This window comes from Thermomyces lanuginosus (genome assembly GCF_041956635.1).
Source record: "Thermomyces lanuginosus strain ATCC 200065 unplaced genomic scaffold VTN49scaffold_32, whole genome shotgun sequence".
Classification (NCBI taxonomy): Eukaryota; Fungi; Ascomycota; class Eurotiomycetes; order Eurotiales; family Trichocomaceae; genus Thermomyces; species Thermomyces lanuginosus.
The window spans coordinates 35,493-62,966 of NW_027192366.1; the positions used below are offsets into that span (position 1 = coordinate 35,493).

General features: G+C 52.7%; 12 protein-coding genes across 12 annotated transcripts; 4 read left to right on the top strand and 8 right to left on the bottom strand.

The window, feature by feature from the left end:
* Nucleotides 1–1,714: 1,714 nt before the first annotated feature.
* VTN49DRAFT_4763 (uncharacterized protein) lies at nucleotides 1,715–2,799 on the top strand (the record flags this gene model as incomplete). Its single annotated transcript, XM_069412745.1, has 2 exons — nucleotides 1,715–2,017; nucleotides 2,083–2,799. The coding sequence occupies 2 exons, from the start codon at nucleotides 1,715–1,717 to the stop codon at nucleotides 2,797–2,799; spliced, it is 1,020 nt and encodes a 339-aa protein (XP_069266682.1).
* Nucleotides 2,800–2,900: 101 nt separating this feature from the next.
* VTN49DRAFT_4764 (uncharacterized protein) lies at nucleotides 2,901–4,094 on the bottom strand (the record flags this gene model as incomplete). The annotated part of the gene is made up of 1 exon (XM_069412746.1): nucleotides 2,901–4,094. One exon carries the CDS (start codon nucleotides 4,092–4,094, stop codon nucleotides 2,901–2,903), a length of 1,194 nt encoding a protein of 397 aa, XP_069266683.1.
* A 305-nt stretch (nucleotides 4,095–4,399) lies between these two features.
* On the top strand, nucleotides 4,400–5,309 carry VTN49DRAFT_4765 (uncharacterized protein; the record flags this gene model as incomplete). The annotated part of the gene is made up of 3 exons (XM_069412747.1): nucleotides 4,400–4,631; nucleotides 4,690–4,848; nucleotides 4,900–5,309. The coding sequence occupies 3 exons, from the start codon at nucleotides 4,400–4,402 to the stop codon at nucleotides 5,307–5,309; spliced, it is 801 nt and encodes a 266-aa protein (XP_069266684.1).
* Nucleotides 5,310–6,102: 793 nt separating this feature from the next.
* On the bottom strand, nucleotides 6,103–9,941 carry VTN49DRAFT_4766 (uncharacterized protein; the record flags this gene model as incomplete). Its single annotated transcript, XM_069412748.1, has 5 exons — nucleotides 6,103–6,810; nucleotides 6,864–9,256; nucleotides 9,312–9,477; nucleotides 9,529–9,573; nucleotides 9,627–9,941. 5 exons carry the CDS (start codon nucleotides 9,939–9,941, stop codon nucleotides 6,103–6,105), a joined length of 3,627 nt encoding a protein of 1,208 aa, XP_069266685.1.
* Nucleotides 9,942–10,707: 766 nt separating this feature from the next.
* On the bottom strand, nucleotides 10,708–11,977 carry VTN49DRAFT_4767 (uncharacterized protein; the record flags this gene model as incomplete). The annotated part of the gene is made up of 2 exons (XM_069412749.1): nucleotides 10,708–11,542; nucleotides 11,607–11,977. 2 exons carry the CDS (start codon nucleotides 11,975–11,977, stop codon nucleotides 10,708–10,710), a joined length of 1,206 nt encoding a protein of 401 aa, XP_069266686.1.
* Nucleotides 11,978–12,916: 939 nt separating this feature from the next.
* Nucleotides 12,917–15,017, bottom strand: VTN49DRAFT_4768 (uncharacterized protein; the record flags this gene model as incomplete). The annotated part of the gene is made up of 5 exons (XM_069412750.1): nucleotides 12,917–13,720; nucleotides 13,767–14,109; nucleotides 14,167–14,453; nucleotides 14,509–14,662; nucleotides 14,725–15,017. 5 exons carry the CDS (start codon nucleotides 15,015–15,017, stop codon nucleotides 12,917–12,919), a joined length of 1,881 nt encoding a protein of 626 aa, XP_069266687.1.
* A 1,262-nt stretch (nucleotides 15,018–16,279) lies between these two features.
* Nucleotides 16,280–18,456, top strand: VTN49DRAFT_4769 (uncharacterized protein; the record flags this gene model as incomplete). Its single annotated transcript, XM_069412751.1, has 3 exons — nucleotides 16,280–16,505; nucleotides 16,558–17,282; nucleotides 17,332–18,456. 3 exons carry the CDS (start codon nucleotides 16,280–16,282, stop codon nucleotides 18,454–18,456), a joined length of 2,076 nt encoding a protein of 691 aa, XP_069266688.1.
* Nucleotides 18,457–18,586: 130 nt separating this feature from the next.
* Nucleotides 18,587–19,307, bottom strand: VTN49DRAFT_4770 (uncharacterized protein; the record flags this gene model as incomplete). Its single annotated transcript, XM_069412753.1, has 3 exons — nucleotides 18,587–18,618; nucleotides 18,678–18,993; nucleotides 19,071–19,307. The coding sequence occupies 3 exons, from the start codon at nucleotides 19,305–19,307 to the stop codon at nucleotides 18,587–18,589; spliced, it is 585 nt and encodes a 194-aa protein (XP_069266689.1).
* A 392-nt stretch (nucleotides 19,308–19,699) lies between these two features.
* Nucleotides 19,700–20,564, bottom strand: VTN49DRAFT_4771 (60S ribosomal protein uL14; the record flags this gene model as incomplete). Its single annotated transcript, XM_069412754.1, has 5 exons — nucleotides 19,700–19,732; nucleotides 19,791–19,868; nucleotides 19,974–20,220; nucleotides 20,332–20,382; nucleotides 20,551–20,564. The coding sequence occupies 5 exons, from the start codon at nucleotides 20,562–20,564 to the stop codon at nucleotides 19,700–19,702; spliced, it is 423 nt and encodes a 140-aa protein (XP_069266690.1).
* A 520-nt stretch (nucleotides 20,565–21,084) lies between these two features.
* On the bottom strand, nucleotides 21,085–23,246 carry VTN49DRAFT_4772 (uncharacterized protein; the record flags this gene model as incomplete). The annotated part of the gene is made up of 4 exons (XM_069412755.1): nucleotides 21,085–22,053; nucleotides 22,106–22,647; nucleotides 22,696–22,996; nucleotides 23,049–23,246. The coding sequence occupies 4 exons, from the start codon at nucleotides 23,244–23,246 to the stop codon at nucleotides 21,085–21,087; spliced, it is 2,010 nt and encodes a 669-aa protein (XP_069266691.1).
* A 552-nt stretch (nucleotides 23,247–23,798) lies between these two features.
* VTN49DRAFT_4773 (uncharacterized protein) lies at nucleotides 23,799–24,974 on the top strand (the record flags this gene model as incomplete). Its single annotated transcript, XM_069412756.1, has 4 exons — nucleotides 23,799–23,870; nucleotides 23,920–24,173; nucleotides 24,230–24,765; nucleotides 24,826–24,974. The coding sequence occupies 4 exons, from the start codon at nucleotides 23,799–23,801 to the stop codon at nucleotides 24,972–24,974; spliced, it is 1,011 nt and encodes a 336-aa protein (XP_069266692.1).
* Nucleotides 24,975–25,198: 224 nt separating this feature from the next.
* On the bottom strand, nucleotides 25,199–26,881 carry VTN49DRAFT_4774 (uncharacterized protein; the record flags this gene model as incomplete). The annotated part of the gene is made up of 1 exon (XM_069412757.1): nucleotides 25,199–26,881. The coding sequence occupies one exon, from the start codon at nucleotides 26,879–26,881 to the stop codon at nucleotides 25,199–25,201; it is 1,683 nt and encodes a 560-aa protein (XP_069266693.1).
* Nucleotides 26,882–27,474: the final 593 nt, after the last annotated feature.

Genomic DNA, 27,474 nt, shown 5'->3' on the forward strand with positions numbered 1-27,474 from the left:
TTGTATTCAGCTGTTGCACTGTGTACTAAGCTTCCGTCTTGGCAGCCTCCAACACCAACGCACAGGAGTTTATGGAAGCCGATGGCATCCGGACCATGGCATGACTGGTTAGGGCTGTACTGTCCATCGTATGGCCACCATTCAATCGTGTGCTGATACCCATGTACTTCGTGCATACACCGCTACATTGTTTGGACACATGCTAGGATCTACACGTGGGCGCTTTCTCCAGGAATTGAGCCAAAATTTCTGGATCGCGATCGTCATCTCTCCATGCCTCTAGTGGTAAAGGGTGGGATCGCCAGGGGTTTGGGGGCTTGGCAAGGACGAACACAAACTCTAGGATCATGTGGGTGCACATTCGTATTACCCGTGTTCAACAACACTGTACTCCGTCCGCAGTTCGATTTTAATACGAGACCGTATCGTATCGTCACATCTCCCGCAGCTCTCCTTTGTTTCATCGCACTCTAATGGCTCGCTTTTCTTTCCTGTCTTCATTCCGCCGCGCCCTCCTCCGTCGCTGTTCTTTGTTTCTGTCTGTTCCCCTCAATGTGTATTCATTGTACTTCAGAGCCCGTAGATAGAGAGCTTAAGAGGCTTGACGATCCTGAACGGTTTCTCCTTCCTCGATCATGAGTGAATCATTCGTTGTTGACCGTCAACTAGAACTGCACACCGTACTCGTACTCCGTACGCGGTCTCAATTTATCCGCGTATAGTACATGGTACGGAGAACAGACTACTCGGTACTTGTACTCCGTGCTTTACAAAGGAAAAATATTCATCCCCAGCTCAGACTATTGCTTGTTGAACATATTAAAGGGGCATCGCATACTGGCCATCCGCGGAGTATGACTGGCAGTCTTACTCTCCATAATCGCTCTTTCTATGTTCCGTGTTAACAGTCAAGCTTCGTGATCCATTCTCCTATCATCACTTCGTTCCGGAAAACCCTGCACTCGTATTTAAAAATGCAATGAAAGCATGTAGCCTACATCACGACTCGAACAAGCAACTCTTATTAAGGTTATTAACCTTAATAACCTAACTAATCCAGCTAGCTACCCCACAGCCACGCGGTCACTCCCCTCGCTCCACGGTCCAGGAGAAAGTACGATCTACTAACCAAATACGGTTAGAATAATTCTATGCTTACCTAAGGCAAAGTTTTCACGTGACTCAGTCTCGGCCTTCGTTCTTCGGGGACCATCTTTTCTTGACCATTTCTTCTTCTGGACCTATGCAGGATTCCCGATTGAATGGATCCCGAGTTCCCCACAAGTTTCCAACGGTCGAACCCCGGTCGAATCCGTGGATGAATCATCGCATGCCGAATTGCGTGGACTACATTGCTGTCCTTGATCTGCTGGCTGGACGCAGAATAACGTGATATTTTGTCGGGATTATGGCACCAGTCAAACGAAATGTTCGCCATTGGTCGACCGAAGAGTTGTAAGCATCCATCTTCGGATGGTCATGATCATGGCGAGTGTCAAAACGTCAAGAGTTCCTCGGTTCGGCCATTAGGGTTAGGGCCGTCAGACCACTTGTGGGTGATGGCCGAATTCTCGGACTTTTTCCCATCAATGCAAACACTTGGAAGGTCCCCGAGGGCCGTATATCAGCAGCTGTAGTCATTTTGCCAGGTAGTAACAATGTCTTTAAAAAATCCGGCTAGCATTGTAAGGGACCGCCCTTCCAGATCATAGGAATGTTCACGCCGGTCCATACCACGCTGGGAGCTCTGCTGCTCTTCAGCGGCTCATTCGGTCTTCTCTTGCACAATGGATCTATCCTTGGCATCTCTTCTGCCTTGCGCAACTGCTGCTTCCGGCCCAGCTTGACTGAGAAGGCTGTACCGCTCGTTGCTGGTTTGGTAACGAGTCCAGCGTTGCTCGCGCTCATTAAGCCCTCTCTACTGCCCAACTATGACCGGCTGACTTCGGGCTCGCTGTCATGGACGTCATTTCTCTCGACACTCGCTGTGGGCGCGATGATTGGATGGGGAACAAAGGTGTGACGATATTCAACTTGGCAGAGAAATAATGTTGCGGGTCAAACTGACATTTCGATTCATAGGTCGGTCGAGGATGCACTTCAGGACACATGATCTGCGGTCTATCTCGACTATCCCCGCGGTCATTTATCGCAACGGCCATTTTCTTCCCAGCCGCTCTGGTAACGGCCAACATCGTTCCAAGGATAACTGGACATGATCCTGTTCCGGCATGTGAAGGCGGACAACCCTGCTGGACACCGGTCTATCCAACAACCGAAGAGTTCGCATTCATGAGCACCATCACAGCGCTCTCGCTAGTCACAGAGTTTATCCTGCTTCCCCGACTGCTGACACCATCACGGGAGCCTTCGTCGTTGAAAAAACAACAATGGCTCTCGGCCTATTTTTCCGGAGTGCAGTTTGGGTTTGGCCTGCTCTTCTCTGGGATGGTGTACCCGCTGAAGGAGCTCCGGTTCTTTGCCTTCCCTAGGGATTTGTCTCGGTTTGACCCATCGCTGGCGCTGATTATCCTCTTCGGTATCGGGCCGGCCCTGGTTAGTTACTTGCGTCTGCAGCCGGGCCGATCCGCCGCCAAACCCACCCTTGCAGATAAGTGGGATCTGCCGACAGGGACTGTTGCTGATATTGACTGGAAGTTTATTGCCGGGGCATTGACCTGGGGTTTGGCTTGGGGAATTGACGGAACCTGTCCTGGATCGGGGGTTGTCAGAGCAGTGCTGAATCCATCATGGGGTTTGCCCTGGTTGACTGGTTTCGCAGTGGGCAGTTTGTTCTAAAAGCAATCCAACTATTCGGCCCATTAATCGGTCTAGTCCTCACGCCGGTCCATGTATTTAATTTAAATTGGAATCATGTGATGTGATAGATCACATTTGATTTACAGTTCCGTTTTCCAGCTAGGTACTCGTACACTCTTCGCCCCGTTCTTTTTCGGTGAGGTGCTTTCGTCAAAGTAGCCTTCTAATTCCATCCACTCCGCGACGAAGGCAGTCACGAGCATACTCCAGTCTTCAACCGTAGGAAGATCCAGATGCTCGCCATCGTCATCCAATGTATGCCATACTTTTGGAAAGCTAGTCATACCAGGAGTGTCGATAATGTGCAAGATCTCGACTCCGCGATGTAAGAAAGGGATATGGTCGTCCTGAATGCCGCCATAGCCACCTACGTCCCTTTCGGATAGGTCACTGTGAACAAACCATCGCTCTGCACCAGGGGAGGACTTGAATAGCCCGTTGTCGCGTAAACGTTGTTCAAGCTTTGCCATGTTTTGATACGCCCAATGTGTCGTTGGAAAGTAGGACCCAATAGACGGATCTTTCGCGCCTAGCAAGTCGAGTAAAACAAAGAGCGTAATGGAGGATAAGCGGGTCTTGAAGGTGGAAAGTGGCGGATTGGGCGCCTGCGCCCAAGTTTCCGATAGCGAGCGCGCTCCGTAGAGCGAATCTGTCGCGCTCCACTTTACAAACGCCTCCTCGCCATCGAGGAAAAGCACCTGGATGCCCGTGTATCCGTCCAGATCGTCATCGGTAGTTCCTCTAGCCTCCATATCGGCCCACTTGCGTGTCAGCGCCGCATCAATGCTGCGCACGGCGTGCATGATCATCGCACACGGTGCCGCGCTGTCAATGGCGCCGATGAAGCCCTCCGGCTCGCGCTTACTGTCGTAGTGCGCGACGAGCGTGAGACGCCCGACGTCACCCTTCGGTGCCCATGGCGGGTCGCGCGACGCGATAAAGTTAACAAACGGAATCTGCTCGTCGCCCGTCGCCGGCGTTGTCGAGGTCGAGTTTTGAAACTCGATGGTCCAGTCCGGTAGCGTCGTGCGGAAGAACTCGTTGAAATGGTTCAAGACCGCGGCCGAGCCCGGCGTACCGGGAACGCGTGTTCGAAGAATGGGGGAAAGAAGCTTGCCATGGTGGATGTCAAAGTCGTCGCCAGGACGAGGTAGTTTCCGCAGGGTGTCATCGGAGATGGGCTTGTAGGCGGAGGTTGGGATGAGGACAGCCAGGTATGCGAGAAGCAACACGAGGCAATGACAGCGGCAAAGGCCGTTTAACGTTCTCATCATAGTAGACTAACTGCGTCCCATCGGACTACAGTTTCGCGGAGCCTGTATTGCAGCATTGGCCCAAGGACCCTGGCCGATATTGTCCCTGTCGTCGTAAACCTTCAGGATCCGATTGACAGGACCCTGAATGCCTGAGGCATCAATTGCAATCTTATCAATAATGCCAAGACTCCGCTTTGTCAACTCCATGTGAGAGCTCTTGCGGATCGACGCCAATGATCGAGTGCCCTGGAGGCCGTGTCTGTTAGAGGAAGTGTCACAGCATTCGAGAAAAAGGGTCAATTGGTCTTATACAAGTTCCTGAAATGCGGCCCATCCTATTATGTCAATTATATTCGCGGCCTCTAGCACCGCATCAAATTCCCAGAGTTCTAACCAGTAGAAGCTTCATTCGCTTCAAAACCTCGGGCCAAGGCTCTCGCCCTGTAAAGGAGAAATTCGTTCCGTCGCGGATACCGCAAACTGCGCCAAAGACTGCTCCTCCTCGCCAGACAAGCGCAGCAGCCGCCAGCCATGCGAAGACGGTGATTCGAAAGGGTTGGAATCACAAACCAGCCCCCGATGATCATGGCTGCATGCTAATTTTTTGATATAGGGCCACCGGAGAAGATTCTGATATATCACGGCGGCACGGGAAAGACAGTTTTCCTGGGAATGCTTCGCCTCACGACGATATTCATCTTTGGAGTGTCTACGGTTGTGGTTGCGCCGGCATTCTTTGCAGATGAATTTCCAAGCTGGCTTGCTCCGGCTAGTAGGTTATCTATGCTCATAAACGAGGCCGAAAGTATTAATCTTTAAATAGTTGTCGTCGGAGGCACTCTTCCGATGCTCTTCGTCGCATACACCGCCGCACCCTTTGTGACAAACATCTACCTCTACCTCCCTGTCTTTGCCCGCAAATCGCGCGAGGAAGCACTCAAGTATGCCCGAGACTTGCCGCCGACTGCGACTCTGCATATTGGCACCCTCAAGGCCACGACCATTCCACGGATCTCAGAAGTCCAACTGTCCAATCTCGTGCCCTCGAGATCCTTCCTACGCCCCGTGTCCTTCCGGAATACTGCGCCGGCCAAGCTGCCCTGGTGGCGTGGTGGCACATTGACCGAATTCTACACTACGGAGAAGAGCAAGACCGCCAAGGGCACGCCGCAGTTTTACCCGGAGGTCTGGGAGTCAGTGTATAATAAAATCCAAGAGAATGCGAAGCGATGATGTGTGATCCATGATGCCATGTATGTACTGTAATGTATATATCTCACTCACACACACACCAAAAAAACAAAAAAAAAAAAAAAAAAAAAAAAAAAAACTAACTAACATTCATCCAAATTGCGAACAGGAATTCACTTAGATCTCTCTGTTTCCCGGAGCGGCTTCTTCGTTCGACATTCCGATTGAGCACTCTACACTTGAGATGTAACCAAGGACTGTGAAGGAACGAACGCACAATGTGCAATATTACAAATTCTCATTCGCTTCTGAAGCCATTTGAATCCCTCTGGCGTCGGGAGGATGGTGGCGCTGACAGCGTGGATCGCATCCGCTGATGGCGAACTAGACTAGAATCTTTGCCAAAAGGACTGGTGCAAGCTTGGGGGAAGTGCTAGGGGTATGGCAGGGTAACTATGAAATTATTCTTCTCAATGAATTCAAGTGATATATTGATTGTTTCCTTCAGTCACCAGGGTGTGGTGGAGCTCGGTGGATTAGACAGCCTCCAGGTGAACGGATGTCGCTGACAGACCTCTGCTGAGCTTTGACTCGGATTCTGATCTTTGATCAGGCGTTCTGTGCAACTTGCTTTCCTTGCCGTGGGTTTTATATTCGTCGGTTGTTTCATAAGCCTCGGGGTTGGCATGTACTATTGAGCAGCAGGCAGAGTGGAAGAGTACGATTTCAGGAAATCTCAATCAATCAATTGACTCGTCTAGTCTATCGAGTCCTATTAAACAGTAATACAAAACAAACAGATCCCGTGAATAGCCCGAAACCAGTTACATAAAAATCACATCTTCTCAATAGCCCTGCACAACACCTCCAGTCCCAGTTCGGTTACCTGGCCGTGACTCTCGTCGTCCTCCCGGAGCATCCAGGCTACATCACTCCACCAGCCAAGACCAATCAGTCCGCTTTTGCCGTCGCCGTTTGCGGCGCGCTTTCGCCGCTCCAGGCTTTCAGTCAGCCGGCTCGTGTGCTCCCATTGCTTCGCGGCATCCTCAGCGTTGTTGATCACTTTTTCTGGGATTCCGCACATTGCTGCGCAGTGCATCCCGAAGCTACCCTCCGCTACGCCATCCTCGAGCTTGTACAAAAACGTAATCCGTCGCTCGTTGTCGTCGACGTGGATCCGCATCCTCTTCGGCGCGATCTCCGGGTGGTTCTCGAACTCCGCGGCCAGGGAGTGGTAGTGAGTTGCGAAGAACCCGAGCGCACCAATGTGCGTTGCGATGTGGTGCAGTACGGCTTGCGCGACAGCAACGCCGTCGTACGAGCTGGTCCCGCGACCGAGCTCGTCCAGGATGACAAGTGACCGGGGAGTGGCTTCAGACAGGATCTTCTTCGTTTCCGATAGCTCCACGAAGAATGTAGATTGCGCGGCAAATATGTTATCGTTTGCACCCAGCCGGGACATGATTCGGTCCACTGGCGTCATGCGAGCAGACTCGCAAGGGAGGTAGCAGCCAATCTGCGCCATTATGACGGCCACACAGGTCTAGACAACGTTAGATAGACTCAAAGCTAAGGGAAGTCGCGTGTTGTGCTCACCATTCGCAACACGGTCGATTTACCCGCCGCGTTCGCGCCGGTAAGGAGATTGATGTTGGGCCGCTCGCCGCCGAGCTCCACGTCGTTCGGAATGAAATCCGCCACGTGCTGGATCATGCACGGATGGCGCAACTCGCGAAATTCGAGCACGCTTCGCTCGTCGTCAACAAACTCCGGTCGGCAACTCGGCTGCCCAAGCGACGACGATGCCTTGGCCAAACTAATCAGGCAGTCCAGCTGTGCGACAATCCGCACTGCACGCAGCCACATGTCGTAGTTTTCGTCAAATCGAGCGTAGAATCGACCTGCGACTTCCTTCACGATTTGACTATGCCGCTCTTGGGCCTCCTGAAGCTGGCGGATCAGAGTCCGCAGTTCGGGGAAATAGTATCGTTTCACCTGCTTCGTGGCTGACATTTGATCCCAGTTCTTTGGGATGTTCTTGATCTTAATCGGCACTTCCATCTGATAGATTTCTTTGCCATTGTCACGGTAGCAAATCGCTGTAGACCCGAGCTCGCGCCGTGTCCTCTTCAACAATGCATCCAGTTCACGGTGAATTTGCGCAATTCGCTCCTGCGACGTGTCAAAATCCTCCTCGATACCGGGCTCCGGCACGAGGATGCCGTCCTCTTTGGCTTTGGCTCGATCAAAGGCGGTCTTCCAGTATTCCAGAGCCCCCTTCATATTTGGCATGGATGACACGAGATTCCCGATCAGGCCTTCGCCAGATCCAACGTCTTTGATCAGATCCATGGTGTATTCGATCTGTTCAAAACCTTCCAGGACACGTACGAAGTCCTGGGCGCGGCAGCGGCCCGCATGGACACGAGAAATCAGTCGCTCCAAATCGGGCATTTTGGTCAGCTGCGACGCAAACTGATCACGCACACTGGGATCCGCGTTGAGAGCATCAACTGCATCGAGTCGAGCATTGATCTTTTGGATATCGACCAGCGGATGACAGACCCACTGTTTGAACATTCGCTTACCAAACGGTGTGACGCATCGATTGAGCAGCTGGAATAGTGTCCCATCTGCGCCACCATCGAAGGAATTGGCAAACACCTCCAGGTTGATCAGGGTCTGGCCATCCAGCACCAGACTGGTCGCTTTGCGGATGGGGTCGTACCACGAAAAGTTTCCAATTGTGACTAAATCTCGGTCCAGCTTGAGCACTCTGAGGTACTGCAGCAGGGCACCGAAGGCCGACATAACAAGCTCTTTACTGCGGGCTTCCTTCAGCACCTGCGGCCAGGCTTCAATGTTGTCCTTGTCTTCGGCCACAAAGTAGTCACTGGCATCCAGCTCTCTGACTGTGATGTCAGCCTCCCAGAACTCTTTCTCCGGCTTCAAGTAGTTCCAAGTTGTGGTTGGGCTGGTGTTGTTCCTCAGAATGCGGAGCACCCTTTGGCTGACCGCTCCCTTCTCCAGCAACAGCTCCTGAGGACGGGTCTGGGCGACGAATGTTTCAAACTTTGTGAAATCGGCGTCATCAACAAACTCGGTCAGGAAAAACTGCCCGGTCGCGGTATCGACAAAGGCGATGCCAAATGCCGGGTTGCCATCGAGTATCACTTCCTTGATGGCAACACAGTAAACCGACATGTCGTCTTGGAGCATAGCCCCGTCGACGAGAGTTCCTGACGTTAAAACACAGGACAACTCCCGCTTGATCACCTTTTCCTCCTTGATCATCTTCCCGCCCTTCTTGACGTCCCGCTCTCGCATTTCCTTCCCGAGGGCAGATTCGGACTGGTCCACTCGTGCAATTTTGTATCCTTTGGCTACGAACTGGTTTGCCCAGTAGTCCAAGCTCGACTCGGGCACACCGACCATGCGCATGTTGACTCGGTCGGTGAGCTTGAGATCAAACAATTGGTGGCCAATTGTAGCATCATTTTCGTACAACTCGTAGAATTTGCCTTTCTTGAAGAAGACAATGGTATCCCAGAACTTCTGCTTGATCTCCCAGTATTGTTTCTCGAATGGTGAGAACTTGGACCAAGCCAGTGGGGGGATATAGATGGTGCGCGGATCGTAGTCTGGATGGTCTGGAGGGTGCCCATCCATATCCTTGATGTTGACCAGCCACGGGTAGCGTTCCTCGGGCTCCGTCTCATGAGGCCTCTCTTTGCGCTTCGGAGAGCTGGACTTGACCGGTGGCTCTCGCTCTTTCCGCGGTTCCGTATTGTTTGGATCGTATGTCCACTTCTGAGCGGTCCCCGCGGACGTGCCATCAGGAATCTCTAGATCAACATCATCGTCAACCGGTGAGGCAGGCTCATCTGCCGAAGTTTTGCGTGAGACAGGTTTTGTTGACGACTTCTTTCGTTTCTTCGTTGGCCTGACTTCCTCATCGGAGTCATCTGGAACAATGAAGTCGTCCATGTCTGGCGGAAAATCAGCAACTTGCCAGGGATTCGGAAAACCCACGTTATGGCATACCATCATCAGAATCCTGTGCAGTCACGTCGGCCTGAAACTCATCGTCGCTGTCCTCCTCCTGCGCCCTTCGGCGCTTTGCCGCCCGCCTACGGGCTGGATTGAAGATTTCGTCATCATCGTCTTCGCCTTCGCTGTCCGACTCTACGTAATTCACGGGTTTCCTCGCCTACAACAATATTAGAAGTGTAGCATAGAAAAATCAAGCAGATCGACTAACCCTTCGTGTCGGTGTGACAGAAGGCTCGTCTTTCCAAGACGTAGACTACTCATTAGTTAACAATCGCTCATGAGTGCAGCGTAGAAGACAAATCAAACCTTTGAACTCACTGGTACCTCATCCTCCGGTTCGATCACGTCGCTACTTGGTCCCGGCGTGGGAGTTTGCGCCGGTTCCGCCGGTTTTTTGGAGATTTTGGACTCGGAGATGCGCTGCAGAGGAGACGAGTCCGGCTCTGTCTTCTTTGACGGTGCGCTCGCCTGGGTAGATGGCGAGACTTTTTGGAAAAACCCCAGAATGGATCTCTGATTCTTCATATTCTGCGTGCTCGAAGATGAGCTTTTGAGACCCTGTTGGGATTTGGAGGGAGTCGCTGCGACCGGTGAAGATGAGGCGCCGCTCCCTTTGGCCATAGCGGAAAGAACGGGGTGAGGTATGGAATGAATCAAATACTACCAATCACCCAGAATCCCTCAATTGGCCGATGAAGGGATGGGATTCATGTGCGAAGTTGAACGGCGCCTTGGGCTATGGAGGGAGCGTCGTGATCGGCGTTGACGGCTAACGCGTTGGACGCGTCTCGTGGCACCGCTTTCCCTCTTTGGGCTAAGTAATGATTATCTAAACATAAGCACGTGATTTGCTAACTTTCAATTGAATACATAATACGAGTAGTTGACAGGTCTCAAGGTCGAAACTTTAGTCGGAAAAGAGCGAACTCGGCCAAGAAGAATGGTTAAGGACTAGTAAGAGTTCTATTCATAGTTGGTCTAATCAAACAACTAGTGGGCATCAATGCGTGCCCAGAAGATGTACGCCGAGCTAAAGAACGAAGTCGTACCAAGTATGAAAGATCGGATTGGACTGGCAACCCTGATAACGTGACATGTTGACAAAAACATTGAAGAAAGCAATGTCTGTAATCCCTCTATACCGCCCGACCCTTTCGCCTGCATATGCACAGCAGTTCATCTAATCTAGAAAAAACATGTATGTACTCATACATAGCATTCGAAACATCAGCCGCAACCAAGGTATCCCGAACCCAGAACAGTCCCGCTGCCCTGACAGAATTTGAGCCAACCTACCAAAGTTCCAAATAACTTTAGAGACTGTGGTCATTGAACATCGGACAGATTCACCCGAACCTCGCTGTTCTTTATACTCCTCGTTCCGAGCTTATTCAGTCTGACTTTGCGGGCCTTCACCTTGTTGATCCGGACTTTGCTGGTCCTGATTTTGTTGGTTCTGGCCTTGCGGACCCTGGCCTTGCTGGTTCTGGGTTTGCCGATTCTGACTTTGGGCATCCTGAGCGTCCTTAGCAATAGCTGCATTCAACGCATCCATTGCTTTATGTAGCTCTTCGGGATGGTGTGCCTCAAACCGTACTGCATTCCGCAGATTGATGAGGGCTTCACGTCGAGCATCAATTGGCGTACCCTCTGGCTCTTGCGCAACTGCCTCTAATGCTGCCTTAAATGCATTCCGGGCCTCGCGAATACTATTCCAGAATGTCGTCGTGCGATCTTGGTACTTTGTTTCCTCAAGAGGCACCTCCCAGTCCTCCTGGTGTCGTTCCAATTCAGAAAACCACTTTTCCATCCGCTCCTCTCTATATTGGAACAATCCCGGAAAGTGAACCAATATATCACCCTTTTCCCCTTCAAAGCCATGGATTGTTTCGTATGGATTGATCCACAGTCGAGGCATGTACACTGCCTGATCAGCATACCCCTGGCCGGTAGGTGGACCGTCGGTACGTCTGAGAAGTCGTGACATAGCTTCCTGGTCGTAGTAAGCCCCAAGATCTTCTTCGGGTCGACACAGCGGATAAGCCGATGTCTCCGTCAGAAAGGCTACAGTCCAAGGGTGGACGCGAAGGAACATAATCCCAGAGTTAAACCCATTGTGATCCTTGGTGCTGATCATATGGATATCATCGAGGTCCGGCGGGGGAAGGAAAATCTCCAGCGGAATAGAGGGATTTATAATGAGCGAGTCTCCGTCTGCCCAGCTATCCAAGGAAGTGGCGTCTCGGTTAGTGTTGACACATAATGTTGTCGGCGTTAGAGACATACAATATCCAATCCACACGATCTTCCGGTGGTTTCGCCAGTTCTTGAACTACAAGAGAGAGCATCCAAGCTGGCTTATTGCGAAACCCACCTAAAGCGTCCCGCCGCAATGCATACATGGGATAGCCCCATCTCTCAGCATGCCGTCTGTGATTTTCCAGCGCCCGCGCATACATCTGGTCATCCCCGAACGCCATGGATACCTTGGCAATGCGCGCCTTGGGCACGCTACTATTGCCACCATCTTCCGAGGCGCTTTCGGTGACTACCAACGGTGTTTTCTCGCCTGTTTCAACATGCGGAACTTGTCGGGCTAGGAAAAAGATCGTGAATGTCGCAAACAGGGCGCAAATGAAGAGTTGAACATTTCGCATCGTGCCAACAGGCAGAGCTTGACGTCCAAGGAATATGGACTTTGCAATCATCGAGAAGCCACGGTCACCGCTTCATTTGCGAAATATACTCTGGGATGAAAGGAAACAAGGTGCTGAGAAAGTTTGTCTTCATTATTATATCGCTATCTAGTCTATTTATTTAATAAATACGAGGCTCGTCAGTCGCATCATGAAGAATGCTTCGGAAGTCGGCGAGAGTCCGCCAACAGCAAGTTACATAAATAACAGCGGTATGTTAGTGGGGGCTACTCGCACCTGTTCCCGCTCCGGTAGGCATAATTTGTTGAAATTCGGACCCGCTGAAAGAAGGTACGGTAGCAGGGGCCGAATTATGCGGTTCATAGGTTAATTCGCACAAGGTCATAGGGCACGAGGGCTTTGGGCGTCCGCATTGGACTTCAAAGGTGTTGGCCTACTGCTGCACATGGTTTAGCCAAGATGCAAGCGGCAGCCTCTTCATTTCATTGGTCGCCAGGGAAAACTGCAACCTACCTAGAATGGAAAAGCATAGAACTTTAAGTCACGTGAATATATCAATCTGAGATTAAGCCGGCTGAGCTGTTGAAAATCGGGGACCCAACACCATAATTAAGTGCGTCGTGCCCCTGAAGCCTTGTCCAGAGTAGTCAAATACGTCATTTGAAAGAGAAATGCAACTGCCGTCAGTTAATTTATTTCCCCCGCAACCAGGTTTTCCGAAACACTGAGCCGATTCAGCCAAACAAAGAGGCAAATCGACATCATCTCGCCGCATTGCCTTCCGATACTTTGGTGCCTAAGGGTTAGGGCAGGTTTCGAACCCTTTCACTCGTTTCGTTTCAAAGGACAGCAGTACAAGATCGGTAGTCATGCCATGATGCCGTAGAATATAGTACAGAGTGGTCTATGGTACAATTTCTATAGTACAATGCGGACCGCTCACGCCTCCTTCTGTTCCTCATTCGCGTTGGAATTGTCCTTCCCAGCGTCCTTGGCTGTTCCCGACTGGGCTTCTTTCTGCTCTTTCTCTGCCTTTGCGCGCTTGAACTCCTCCCAGCCGGGCGCAGTGAGGCCCTGTCGGTCAAACTCCTCGTCATCGACCAGCTCGACCAACTTGAACTTCCACTTGCCGACCTTGAAAATGACGAGTTTATCGTCAATCACATAGTCGCGGTTCTTCTCCGGCGACCAGATGTTGAGAGGGGTGAACTCCAAAGCATCGGACATGGGTCCGCTGTCGCCCGGGCGGCTGCCAATGGATGCGCCACGGTTCACGATCAGACGGTGACCCTCGGAGTTGGACGCCACGAGACCCGCGGCTCGGAGGACTTTATTAAACGGTTGCTCCAGCACCAAGGACCGCGGCAGCTTGACGCGGATGCTGGGCATGTTAGCATAGGTCGTGATCGGAGCATATTTGTTGCCAGAACCGGGGTTGATGAATTGCGCCTCTGGCTTGTGAGCATATTCGGGAGGGACCTTGGGCGGTGTTGCGGGCGGCGGCGTGGGCTCCGCAGTAGACGACCGAGGACGGAAGAGCTGTCGGTGTTGCATCTCGGCAGCCTTGGCCTCCTCGGGTCCATGAACAATTTCAAGGAATTCCCGAGCCAGCGCGTGCTGCGCGACGCGCTTGGACGGGTCCTTGTTCTGCTCCGCCATGATCTCCGCAATGCGCTCGAGAGGCAGGAATGTAAACATCTTGAGATACCGCTCGACCTCATGGTCGGGTGTTCTCACGAAGAACTGTGTGCGTTAGCAGAGTCCCTACCGTTGAATCAGCAAGACGTACCTGATAGAGTTCAAATGTAGAGGTCAAGTCCTTGTCTAGCCAAATAGCATTGCCAGCGGACTTGCCGATCTTCTCGCCAGAGGACGTTGTCAGAAGCGGCGTGGTAAACCCAATAGGCTTGTCCAACGGGTCATCAACCGGTCGTCGATCAATCTCGATGGCCGTGTTTTTCGCAATAGCCTGGACCGCATCCACGCCGAAGAGGATGTTTCCGAACTGGTCGGAGCCTCCAACTTGCACCTGCGTGCCCTTCTTGAATAGCTCCCACCAGTCCCATGCCTGCATGAGAGGATAACAAAACTCGCCGAACGACATGCCACTGCCCTCGAGTCGGGTCTTCACCCTACAAAACAGTCAGTAGGCACAGTAGAAAATCAAAAAAACAAAAAGTGCATCGTACGTCTCTCGTCCCAGCATTGGCCCGAGCCGCATGTGCATTCCAAGATCTCGAATGATCTCGGCAAAAGGCTTCTTGTTCCACCAGGTGTTGTTGTTCGTCAAGGCGCGCCTCCAAATCCACTCCTTCTTGTATCCATGGCGAATGGCGTACTTTTCAATACTGGCGCCGATTCTCTTCAGCTGAATATGCATGCTGGCCATGTTTGCTGTTCGAATGGAGCTATGGACCGGCTCGCGACCTTGGGTTCGACCCGTTGGATCGCCGATTCTGGCTGTAGCACCTCCAAGCTGGAACAAGTCAACGACATCCGAAGAACCCTACCACAAAACAATGATTACCCACCAGAAAGGTAACCGGCAATCCCCAGGCATATCCCCAGGCCAAGACCATAAGCGGGAGCATATGGCCGACATGTAATGACGGCGCCGTCGGGTCAACACCTGCGTACATACCAACCCGTTTTTCAATAAACAAATTGTTGAGAACATCGCGATCACTGAGGTGGGCGCTTATCAGCTTCGTCTTTCTAAAGGAAACCACGACCAACGAAAAACGTACCCAACAATCTGGTGCACAAGCTGTCGCTCTTCCAGGTGTTGCAGGAAGCTTTTTCGCTTTCCTTCTCGGATCTCCTTCGCAAAACCTGCCCATTGGGCCTTCGCCTCCTCCATGCGACGAAGATACTGTTGTGTAATCCATCGCCTTGGCTCTAATTGCACCCCATTATTTGTTTGCAGCGCGATGCGCGGCGGACGGGCTTGTAGACGTAGTGAGTGTTGACCTGCCGAAATGGCGGTTGGATGAAGGAATCGCCTGGTCGTCGAGCGACCCAATTCCGACGGGGGCATCATTGGGCCGATCTATGATTTCCTTAGACGCCGAATGGTCATTGCTGATAAGGTGCGAGAGGTCTGATTCTGTTGTCCGGAGCTTGTCCGCATAGAAATTTTGGGCGGAGAAAAGTTGATGCGATCTCCGATCATATACAAAATCCAGAACAGCTGGAATTCATCGGCAACAAGAGCAATTACATGGACTCTACGCGAGTTTACGGAATTGGTACGGACAAAAGTACATAATGAAAAAGTAATAATTATATTCAACCACCATTTATTCCTGCTATCGCACTTGTACAGCTTACATAAAGGTGGAATCTATTGCAACCGTCAGCACCGAGCATATCCAGCAATGAAAGCGCAACAGGCGTAAAGCATCAATCAGAAGGAAGGCAACGGAGTTATCCACATGAAGTTTGCGCACATCAGAACAGGTCTGTGAGTACATCCGTAATATTTCATCATTTCAATTGAGACTGAAGTAACAAAGATGGGACTTACAAGTTGTAAGGCGTTAGATCCAGGGACTCCAGTGTTCTTGCAGAGTCTCCCTGGATCCTCACGGTTCGATGCCGTCATTTTCCCTCAGGAAACCCGTCAGTATCTCCGAGCGGCGCCACCATCGAACTTGGCGCCCTTATCCTCGTGATTGACGATGACAGCAACGCCGGCTCCGATGACGCCCCGCTCAATGATACTGACGCCCTGAGATAATGCCTCTGACAAAGCCAGTAAGCAATAGCCAGCGAATGGCACAAACACCAAAGGCTTGCGCCCCGACAGCTAACAGAGGCACTCCATACACGAGCACCGGACACCTCCAAGTTTTGTGTGTGTTGATCAGAGATGCCTTCATCGCGTCCGTTGGGTGTAACAAGGACTGGGTGTGCCGAACGCCTCTTTCATACTCCTCCTCCTTCCCGGACCGCAGTCCTTAGGCCTCAATGCAGAGGAGAACCACGGCCCGTGAGGAGGAGCGAGGTCAAATAGGACACGCCAGGCTTTCATCATCTGGAAAAGGCATCAGTACGAGAGATTGGCATTACGAGGGTGCCGATAGGGCTCACCTGTACAAAACTTGGAAGGATGGAGAGAGAAAGAGAGGTGTGGAGGAGGAAATTTTTTATGGCTGCGCTGAGCACTGCGCTAACCCTAGAACGGCAGCTATGGCCAGTTTTAGTAATATCGTAATTAAGCCTACATGGGCCGATGCTTTCGTCGCATCGGAGCTTGCATCATAATCTGAAGATAGCATTGTGTCGCGTCCGGCCGTACTCATGCAGGCAAGGCAAATTGGACGGCATTTGATTCACCGTCAATTTTATTTCTGTCAGCGATCTGCTGGGATATCAAGTCTCCCGCGAATAACTTCGTCGAAGCAGCAGCCATGGATATGCAGCTCTTTTATCCCAAGTAGCTGGTTCCATAATACCTCGAAGCAAGCTCAGCAAAGCCATGAGGTCAGCCCAAGCTCCAATCTTTTGGATCAATACAAATGTTCAGGTAAGCGCCACATTGTAGTGGCCTCCGTATATATTTGCTAAGCAAAATCCAGTGGAGTTCCCCAGCGCAACACATGACTTTCAATCCTTGCTGCGTCATGCGTCTCCCGGAGAGAATGTCGTTCTCCATGGCTACCTTGGGACGCGGGTCGACCTGTCGAAGAAACTATCTTTCGTCAGATTAACAGACCCGACAATGCGGCAAAACATTCAGCTTGTTTCGTCCGCCAAAAATGATGAAGTGCATTGCAGGCTCAAGTCTATCGCCGCGAATAGCCCCGTCGCCGTTTCTGGGACTCTTCAGGAGAAAAAAGGAAGCACAGGCGAGCGTGAAGCGGCTGATGTTGAGCGTATCGACAGTCTTGAGTTGAATGTCGAGTCAATCTGGCCGCTCAATGAATTCCCAAAAGATATTATTATGACCTCCGAGGCTGCCTATTCTCCGGAGCAGAGGTACCTCCAGCTGCGGTCGGATAAGCAACTACGGGAAGCTCTGAGATTCCGCGCACGAGTGCGGAATATCTGCCGAGAGGAACTGGAACAATGCCAACCTCCCTTTGTGGAAATCGAGACGCCGCTCCTGTTCAAGTCTACCCCGGAGGGAGCCCGCGAGTTTCTCGTCCCGACAAGGCGGAAGGGTCTGGCGTACGCGCTGCCACAGAGTCCACAACAGTACAAGCAGATTCTGATGGCCAGTGGAATTCCACGGTACTACCAGTTTGCGCGCTGTTTCAGAGACGAGGATCTGAGAGCTGATCGACAGCCAGAATTCACTCAGGTGGGACTTGTCACTGCATTATTTGTTTGGCGGCTACTGATGAGGACAGCTCGATTTGGAGATGTCATTTGCCACAGGGGAAGACGTCATGAAGACAATTGAGAGGGTTATTCGAAGATTGTGGTCGAGTCTCCTTGACTATGAAATCCCAGTTGGACCATTCAAACGGATGTCCTACACGGAAGCCATGGCCCGATACGGCTCTGACAAGCCGGACACCAGGATCGGGATGGAGTTCACCAGGCTTGACTACCTCTTGCCTGTGGACCTCGTCATGAAGATGACGCCTCTGACTGAACCCATTGTTGAGGCATTCAAGTTCGAAGGCATCGACAATGATCCGCAAGCAATGCTAGACTTTGTTACCCGCTTCCTCGATTCTCCCGCGGGAGCCCCGTTCAACAACAACCCCGACGGGCCTCCAGGCATCTTTGTCTACGACGCGCGAAAGCCGCTGTCCGGTTTGATGCCTTTTGGCTTCGAAGCTGCGGAGCGAGTAGAGGAAGTCCTGCAACCGGAGCATGGAGACTTGATCGTCCTGCAGGCGCGCAAGAACGCACCTTTTTCCGGCGGCTCAACACGCCTCGGCGATCTCCGCCGTGCTCTGCACGCTGCCGCCGTGAAGGAAAACCTCAAGCCGGCCCCAACGGGCTTCGATTTCCTCTGGATTACCGACTTCCCTCTTTTCACTCTCGACGCCGATGACACCGATAACCCCGGCCAGGGCGGCCGAGCAGGGTTCTCATCGACACACCACCCGTTCACGGCACCTAAGACTCCACAAGACGTGGACTTGCTCCTGACGGACCCGACGGCCGCCGTCGCGGACCACTATGATCTGGTCGTCAATGGTGTCGAACTGGGCGGCGGCAGCAGACGTATTCACGATGCGCGAGTGCAGGAGCTCATCCTGCGGGACATCCTGCAGATGCCCCCCGAGCGGCTGGCGGATTTCTCGCACCTGCTGGACGCTTTGCGGGCTGGGTGTCCGCCGCATGCAGGCATCGCGCTGGGGTTTGACCGGTTGGTCGCCGTGATGCTAGGCAAGGAATCAGTGCGGGATGTGATCGCCTTCCCAAAGACCGGGAGAGGCGGCGAGGATGCAATGGTGGGTGCACCGAGCAAGATGACTGAAGAAGCATTGAAGACGTATCACTTGCGACTGGCCGATTGAAATGTACGATAGGATAGATATGATGATACCCGTGTACAATCTCCTCTATGTATACTATTTTTGTTCATAACCATAACATCATTGTTCATGCATACACTATCGATCAAACTCCCAGACTCCAATCCATGACTTAACCGATCTTTGCTTTCGAGAAGTCCATTTCTTCAACTCATCAGCAACATCGTTCTCAAATCAATGGGAGAGAAAAAAAAAATACTTACCAGGATGCTGCTCCTGAAACTTCTTCAAAATCTCCATCTTCTTCTGCTCATCACTTGTCGGCTTGCCCAGCTCCTTCTGCCGCTGATCATACATCATCTTCTCGACCATTGCGCGCGTTTCGCCGTCGAGGTCACTCAACGACGACGTCTCCGGCACGATCTTCGTCACATCAATCTTGGGAGCCGACGTCACGATGTGCGGCCACCACTCCATCTTATTCACCTTGTCGAGATGGATCGAGATTTCTTTACCCGTAGGCGTTGTTTCGAGCGTCCAGGTGGATTCGTCGACGCGGATGGGATGGGGAAAGTCGCCCTAGTTCATCCTCCACCTTAGAACCAATTCCTTGACTGAAATTACTTTTCCCCCAAGAAGATGGAAAAAAGACGTACGTCGATAATCGGCTCCTGCCCTTTCAACCCAACCTTGATCTTCGTCTTTGTCAACTCAACCACCACATCGCGACCCCTGATATTCCCCGGCACGGGCACCGACACGTCCGCGTCCTTGATGGTCTGCGTCCATTTGTATGGGAGCTTCGCCTGCTCGGCGTCTTCCTTCGCCTTGCGCTCCTTCTCTTCTTCCTCGCGCCGTCGGAGCTCTTCGCGGCTCGGGCCCTCGTCGTCCATCGTGGTTCCTCTCTGACTTTTCTTCGAACTCGTAGAAGGCAACGAACGAATAATTCGAAAATCGACCTCCTGATTTCTGTATTTATTTCTTCAAGCTCTTCCAGCAGCTTCGGTGATCCATATCGGTGGGGGGTTAAACTGCAAAATGCGGGGACTCGTTACATAATATCGTATTGGTAAATATTGTATACGGTAATCGCGTATAAACTCCTGCCCCTTTCGGCAACCAGCTACAACTTGATCAGACGTAGGACGTGAAGAAAGGACCAAGGGATGAGCATTCTACACAGATTGAAACTGAAATTGATGCAATGAATTGAACGCCCAAATCCCATTCTGGTATCTCGTTACATTTTTCATTCTGGTTTGATTCTATACTCGTATAACCGAGTTTACATGACGACACCAGAGTTGGACGCAATACGCTGTGAGGGAACATTAGTCGCGTGACCGATTGATCATAATAGCAGGGAGGGCACTTACAGGCCAGAGCTCCGCAGCCTCCTTACCGACGGGCCCGGTGATGGCCGATCCCTTCATTTCACCCTTGTTGTTGACGATCTAAACAATCAAGTCAATAACAGTTCCTAAAAGACGTCTCCGGTCGCGACCGTAGAAGATCGATCGATAAATCCCACAGCGTAGACCGGAAGAGTAGATACGTACCACACCCGCATTGTCCTCAAAGTACAGGTACATTCCATCCGCCCGTCGCCACGGCTTCGACTGCCGGACAATCACGGCGGGCATGACCTTCTTTCGCAGATCGGGCTTGCCCTTCTTGACGGTGGCCATGACCATGTCACCGACACCCGCAGCGGGCAGGCGGTTGAGACGAGCACCGGCACCCTGGACAGCAATGACGTACAAGTTCCGGGCGCCAGAGTTGTCGCAGCAGTTCATGACGGCGCCACTGTTCGAGCCGAGTTAGTCTCGCCATTCGCTCCCAGGAAAAATTTCGCATCTTCCGATTCTTCGACGTTGATTCGCGAAGGGTAGGATCGAGGGCGGCTGGTTCACGTACACAGGCAGACCGAGGGTCATACGGAGCTTGTTGCCCGAAGCAGCACCACGTCTGGAGGAGACAAACTATAGTCAGCCATTATTCCAAACCCGAGACGTCCATCCGTCATTCAATTCCTGCGACCACCGCGGAATAACACAGCTGCGATCTCGACTTCAAATCGCACACACAACCGTCCTCCGCACAATCAACACCACCGAGGGAACTGTCTGTACTCACCCTCGCTTCGACATTTTGGCGGTCTGTCACGTTCTTTATCTACCGAATAAAAGGAGGAAGGGAGGCGCGGGAGGAACGTCGACAACGGAGAAGAGTCGTCCAGGTCTCTTCGAGCAAGTCTGCAAATTTCCTTCCAGAGTGCTCCTTCTCGCTTAGTGGGAACAAATCTTGGCAGTCGCGATATGATTGGTTCGGTCTGGGCGGATTGGGTTCCGCTCTAGCCCTAACGCTAGGCTGTTTTCGGAACGTCTCTTAGGTCTTGCCCTGAGCACTCCGACTTCTACGACGATTGAGACGTGAAGGAAAATGATAGTATGCTTGATGGACCCAGTAAATACATAACTCATAAACAGACATCGTCTTCTAAAGTAAACACAAACAAACCATATATTCAAAATCAGTACGGATGCCACAATGAACTCAAAACCAAAGTGACACACGCCGGACCAAACCCAACACCACCATGCCGTTTGTGATCCCAGGACGCCCTTATCTTTTTGAGAACTGATACAAGGTAATATCTCAAGTCATGCTTCAGTTGCCATTCTCGGCCGGCTTGTCTTCCGTTGTCTCTTTCTCCTCGGCTTTCACGTCACCTTCGGCAGGCTTGGCGTCTTTGGTCTCTTCGGCAGTGGCAGCCTGGGAAGCATCTTCAGTCTTGATGATGGGTTCAGTTGCTGATGCCTCAGGCTGCGGTGCCTCGTCCATGGGTGACGTAGACCGTTTTCCAGAAGCCTTTGACTCGGCAGTCTCCTCCCGGGGCGGCGATGCAGGAGGCGTGTTCTCCTGAATTGTGGGCTCAGTGGAGGCCGGTTGTTCGGACTCACCGGCGCGTGGAGCTTCTCCGACGTCCTCCATCTCGACGTCTTCCGTAGTCTGAGGTTCCTCCCGCGCAGGAGTCGCGGCGGATCCAGTGGCAACCTCTTTCCCGTCCTCGGCAGCTTCATCAGTTGTCTGGGCGGCGGCGGCAGACGGCGACTTCTCGCGTTCCGCTGTCGAGGTGTCTCCATTGGTCTTTTCAGCCACAGCTCCGGCGGCCACGGCTGTAGCCTCGCCCTGACCGGGAGCCAGGGAGGCCTCCCGCGGCGTAGCGATGCTACTGAGTGGTACGGTCTCCTCGTTGTCCATATCGCGGTAGTTGGCTTGATTCCTCCGTTTCACCGCACCTGGCTGGCGTCGGATGCCGTGAGACGCGAGCTCTGCTTCGTCTTCGCTGTCGCTCAACTCGCCAGTCTTCTCGATATATTGATCGAACCGACGTTTGGTATGTCGTACGTCCTTATTTTCGTCCTCATCGAGATCATCCATTTCGGCATCGGCCTCGTCGTCCATTCCAGGCACCAGCGGGTCGCGAGGAACATCGGTCATTTGCACTGAAGGGGCAAAAGCGGTGCGCTTCAGGTTCTCAATGACCTGGCTTCGGATCTTGTCGAGATATTCCTTTGTATTCGCATTGTCCATGTTGGACGGGCGCACATCCAACTCGTAATCAGGAGAGAAATACTATTTCCTATCAGACTCTCAGTCCGGCAAGATGGAGTGGGCGGAAACTTACCTCGTAGTAGTCGTTATACGGTAGCTGCGGACTGAGTTGTTCATTAAGGAGAATGCCCGTCTCAAACGCCCATGTCCGGGCGACGTTACGCATCGTGTATCCTCCTCCGCCGACAACCAGCGTTGGCAGGTTGAAGCTCTTGACAAAGTTGACGCAATTGGCATGGCCGCGCATGCTAAGATTGAAACAGCCCAGACGATCACCAGACAGGCTGTCGCCGCCGCATTGAAGAACCACTGCCTCCGGCCGGTACCAATCCATCACATGCTGGATCACGGGCTCGAAAATACTCTTATACGAGATATCGTCGATTCCATCTCGCAGAGGGAAGTTGACGGCGTAGTATTTGCCTTGCCCGACACCAATATCACGGAGCTCTCCAGTTCCGGGGAAATACTCTCCGTATTTGTGGAAGGACACCGTCATGACTCGATCAGTGGTGTAGAAAGCTTCCTCGACACCATCGCCGTGATGAACATCGATATCAATGTAGAGCACACGCTGCTTGAATCGGAGTAGTTCCAAGATGCCGAGTACGATATCTGCGCACGGTCAGTCTCGGGAGCTGACTGGCTGACAGACCGACTCACCGTTGACATAGCAAAACCCACTGGCCTCGCTCTTCTTCGCATGGTGGAGACCACCGGCCCAGTTGATCGCAATGTCGCACTTGTTGCGATTCAAACGCGCGGCGCCCTCCATACTCCCACCGGCGCTGATGCCGCAAAATTCAAACAGACCGTCAAAGACGGGACAATCGTCTCCTACGTTGTATTTGCTCTGTTCCTTGGCGTACTGATCCATGTTATCCGGCGTCACCTTGGACAGGAAATCGATATATTCGTCGGTATGGAACTGGGTCATTTCGAACTTGGAAGCGGGTTTGGCGCGCTGCCATAAAAATCAGTTACCTGATCCAAATGAAACTCGACTATTCACGTACATAAATCTCCATCTTCTTGTACAGGCCATAGTTCATGACAAGACTGTGGGCCATCCGAATCCGATGCGGCTTCATCGGATGGCCAGAGACATAGGCATAGTTACCGACATCCGAGTCGTAGAAATAGGCGACCTTCCTTTGCCTATCCGTGGCCAGATTGTTGAAATTGATCTCGTCGAGGGTCGTAGTGCCCGCCATGGTTGTCGATACGATGCTGCCGGCCTAGCGGCCTCGATCCTGGGCCAACGAAAGCCTAAGAGCGAGGGGAATGGGCGGCCAGAGGAGGCCGATATTGTTGCGCAGGAGAGATGGAAGGCCAGTATCGGGCAACAATACACCGTCCCGACTGCACGATCGTTCTTGGTCGTGCTCGCAACGCCTCACAGGGACCTCATACGAGGATTGAGCAGAAGCAACAAAGCTAGAGGGAAGAATGGGCGCGGCATCTATTCATCAAAGACTCGCGGGCCATTTGGGAGAGCCGGGCGGACCAATCACAACGCGTTCCGCCGGCCAAGCTCGGCCGATGCCAAGACCTTGCTTAGTCATGATCCCGGCGTCATCGGTGCAGAGCTACGACAGCATTCACTGCCTGAAGTTCGATAGGGACAGTCGCTTGGAGGTCTCCTTGTTAATTTCTACTGCTGGGAGATCTTCGAGCTCGAAAGTAGCAATAATCGCGACCTTTCTTGAGAAAGCTTCTCCTCTGCGCGCTTTTCTTTCTGTTTTCAGACCTTCAAAGCGGCCACAATGGAGCGCTTCAATCGAATGCTCCAGGCCGCCCAGAACATGGGCATTGGCATGGGCGGTTCTGCGCCAACAGTGAGTTTCTTGCAAGGACCAGATAGGATCGCGACTGACAGATGGACAGGATAGCCCAAACCTTGTTGATAACTCGGAAACAGTCCACATCTCGTCGCTAGCGTTGCTGAAGATGCTGCGACACGGGCGAGCAGGCGTGCCGATGGAAGTCATGGGTCTGATGCTGGGAGAGTTCGTCGATGAATACACTGTGCGAGTTGTAGATGTTTTTGCCATGCCGCAAAGCGGGACGGGCGTTAGTGTCGAGGCCGTCGATCCGGTCTTCCAGACCAAGATGATGGATATGCTGCGACAAACAGGGCGGTACGTCAGAGCCGATTGATTCGAGCTCTACTTGGGATTTTCTGACTGTGAGATAGACCTGAGACTGTCGTGGGCTGGTACCATTCTCACCCTGGCTTCGGCTGTTGGCTGTCGTCCGTCGATATCAACACGCAACAATCCTTCGAGCAGCTGACCCCGCGCGCCGTCGCCGTGGTCATCGACCCGATCCAGTCCGTCAAGGGCAAGGTTGTCATCGACGCCTTCCGGCTGATCGTGCCACAAACGGTGGTCATGGGCCAGGAACCGCGACAGACGACGTCGAACCTGGGCCACCTGAACAAGCCATCGATCCAAGCCTTGATCCACGGCCTCAACCGGCACTACTACAGCATGGCGATCAACTACCGCAAGACTGGGCTGGAGGAGAACATGCTCATGAACCTGCATAAGCACGTCTGGACGGACGCGCTACAGATGAACGACTTCCGCGAGGACGCCAAGCGCAACGTCGAGCGCATGCAGCGGCTCGTCGAGCTAGCCGAAGGCTACGAGAAGCGCGTTCGCGAGGAAACGGAGCTGACAAAGGAACAGCTCAAGACACGATATGTCGGCAAGGTTGATCCGAAGAAACGTAAGACTTTACTTTATTTCTACCGTTTGGTGGCGGGCACTAATGTTTTCCATTGTGCAGATATCGAGGACGTCGGCCAGCAATTGATCGAGGATAACATCGTCGCCATTTCGCGGCAGATGATCGACAAGGAGGCCTGCATCGCCCGAGTGGCGACAGAGAAACCTAAAGAGGACGGCAATCATATGGAGGTTGACGAGGAACTATGATGGCAGAGGAAATAGTAACGATGTGATCCTGTACTAGTGATGAGCAAGAAAAATACTCCCTAGAACTTTTTTCCATAATATGCGTGACTATTGTACAGAGCGACGAATCTCCTCCAAACGGTAATGGATGAGTCTATAGAGTAATTAAAACATCTGACAGCAAGAAAAATACCCATGATGCAAAGACGAGAAGGGAGAAGATCATCACCAACGAGGATCAGATATCATTTGTTGTCGTCCTTTTTCCCAACACCAAAGAAGCTCGTGAAGCTGCCCTTCATGTTCTTCATCTGCTCCTGCCGGAACTTCTCCTCCTCCTCGGCCATCATCTTTAGCCACTTCTCGCCGTTCTCGCGGATCTCCTGCTCCATCAGCTCGTAATTCTTCTGGCCGCGCTCACGGATCTGATCCCAGAGCATCTTGCCTTCCTTGAGGCTATCAGCTGCCGGACGATCCGTGTCGAAGGCGCTCTGCGGCTTCAGGCCCAGCAGGGACGCCAGGTTGCCCACGCCGAGACGTGGCCGCCGCGCGCGCTCCTCCTCGAGCTGCTTCTGGAATTTCTCCCGCATCTTGCGTTCGCGCGCCGCGAACTCCGTCGGGATGTCGGTGCCCTCAAACGACTTGAGCACCGGCCGCACGTCTTCGATGTTCATGCCCGCAACGTACTCGAGGAACGGAATAAGGGCCACCAGACCCTTGTCCTTGGGATCGCCCTTCCATTTCGGCAGGATGATGGCGTTCTCAGGCTGAGCCTTCGCGTGGGCCGGCACCGTGTCGATGAGGATGACCTTGGACAAGTCACGGTTCAGGTACGAAAGGTCCTTGATGTACTCCCCGTCCTTGTACTTGGTGGCTTCGCGGAACAGCGGCCACCGGATAATCCGGTACGGATCCAGCTTGCGCAGGACCTGGTCCGCCATCATGCTCGGCACGCTGGTAAACAGCACCAGCTCATAGTACTGGTTCAAGTAGCGCAGGAAGTAGTCCACACCGGGACGCTTGGCCACCCGCCAACCATGCTCCCGCGTCCACTCGCTGTGCACCAACAGATCCTCCAAGCTCAGCACCAGAGTGTAGGGCTGGCGCTGCGACGGGTCCTCATCCGGAAGCAACTTCTCAAATGCTGGGTCCTTGTAGTAGCTTGTGATGCTATCCAGACGAGCCTTGATACGCTTGTAGAACAGTCCCAGACCCCAGCCCGAAGGCGCCTCGGGGTGTTTTTGGGCTTCCTCTTCCGATTCCCAGTTGCGGCCCAGGTATATTGTGCCGGCAATGCCGCCCAGCAAAAATGCAGCGTACGTGAGATTGGCCAAGCGGTTCCTTCGCCGGTCGAGGGACGACTCGTAATCCCTCGCCCGGTCGCTTCCGGCATGCTCATAGTCTTCGTCCTTGGTTGGATCCTCCGTCAAATTGAGCGCTGTCGGGCCGCGACTCTTACCGCGGGCCGCCTCCAGCTCCGCGGCTATCGTCGAGGGAATTCCTTGCGTCAGATCCGGCAGAGGTTTCTGCGGTTGCTCTGGGCTTCCTTCTTGGCCTGGTGCGCCAGTTTCGGACTCGCCAGGACGATCCCCTTGCGGCGAGGACTTGGACTCATCTTGTGTTTGTGAAGAACCAGCTCCAGTGCCGGGCGGCGGAGGTGCCGCGTTCTTAGCCGGGTCTGCGCTGGTTGCGAATTCAGGTTGGTGCGGAGAGTGGTCTTTCGGTGGTTGTCCCGATTCCGCATTGCCGTCTGAGGCAGACGAGCCCGAAGACGGCTTGCTAGATCCAGAGTCGGGGAGTTTGTACGGCGGAGTTCTGCCTTTAGCATACCATCGCGGAGACGACGCGGCGCTTGAGATGATGGAGCTGCGGACAACGGACGAGACTGGCCGGGTCCGCGCCAGCGGCAGAACGGCGCGGCTCAGCATGATCCGGCGGATGACGGTCAGCGGATAAACTGAGAATGAAGATTGAACCCAATTAGACAGTCATGCCTTGCCGCGAAAGAGAAGCCCGTAACAAGGCCTAATATACCATATCGAGCTGCTCCAAGCTTGAAAATTCCGCAGCGTCATTTCGGTCCGGCGGCCGACAGAAACCACAAATGCATTTATGCCTCAGGCACACAACAATTGGGTTGATTTTGCGGACGATAAGTTCGTCGGTCAGCAGAGACCACAAACGCACTTTCGGTGCCTTATTTTGGCCACATTTTTCCGGCTCATTTGTTTCTTTTCTTTCTTTCCTCTCTCCACGAAAGTTGATACCACTAACCCAGACAATTTGGCCTTCCACTTCTGATGCATCTGTGAATGGCGGGCTGTATTAGCTGGGGAGACTAATGAACAGCGGTTCTGTCTTGCCCCAAGAGCGGCAGCTAGGTCCCCGATGAGCTGCGCAGCCCCGTTAGCCAGATACATTCATACCTTTTCGCTTGGTCGATTAGCTCGGTTTTGCAGAATTGAATCATGAATACTATGAATGTTGATCGTTCCTGTCGCCGCTGGTCTCTTCGTATACG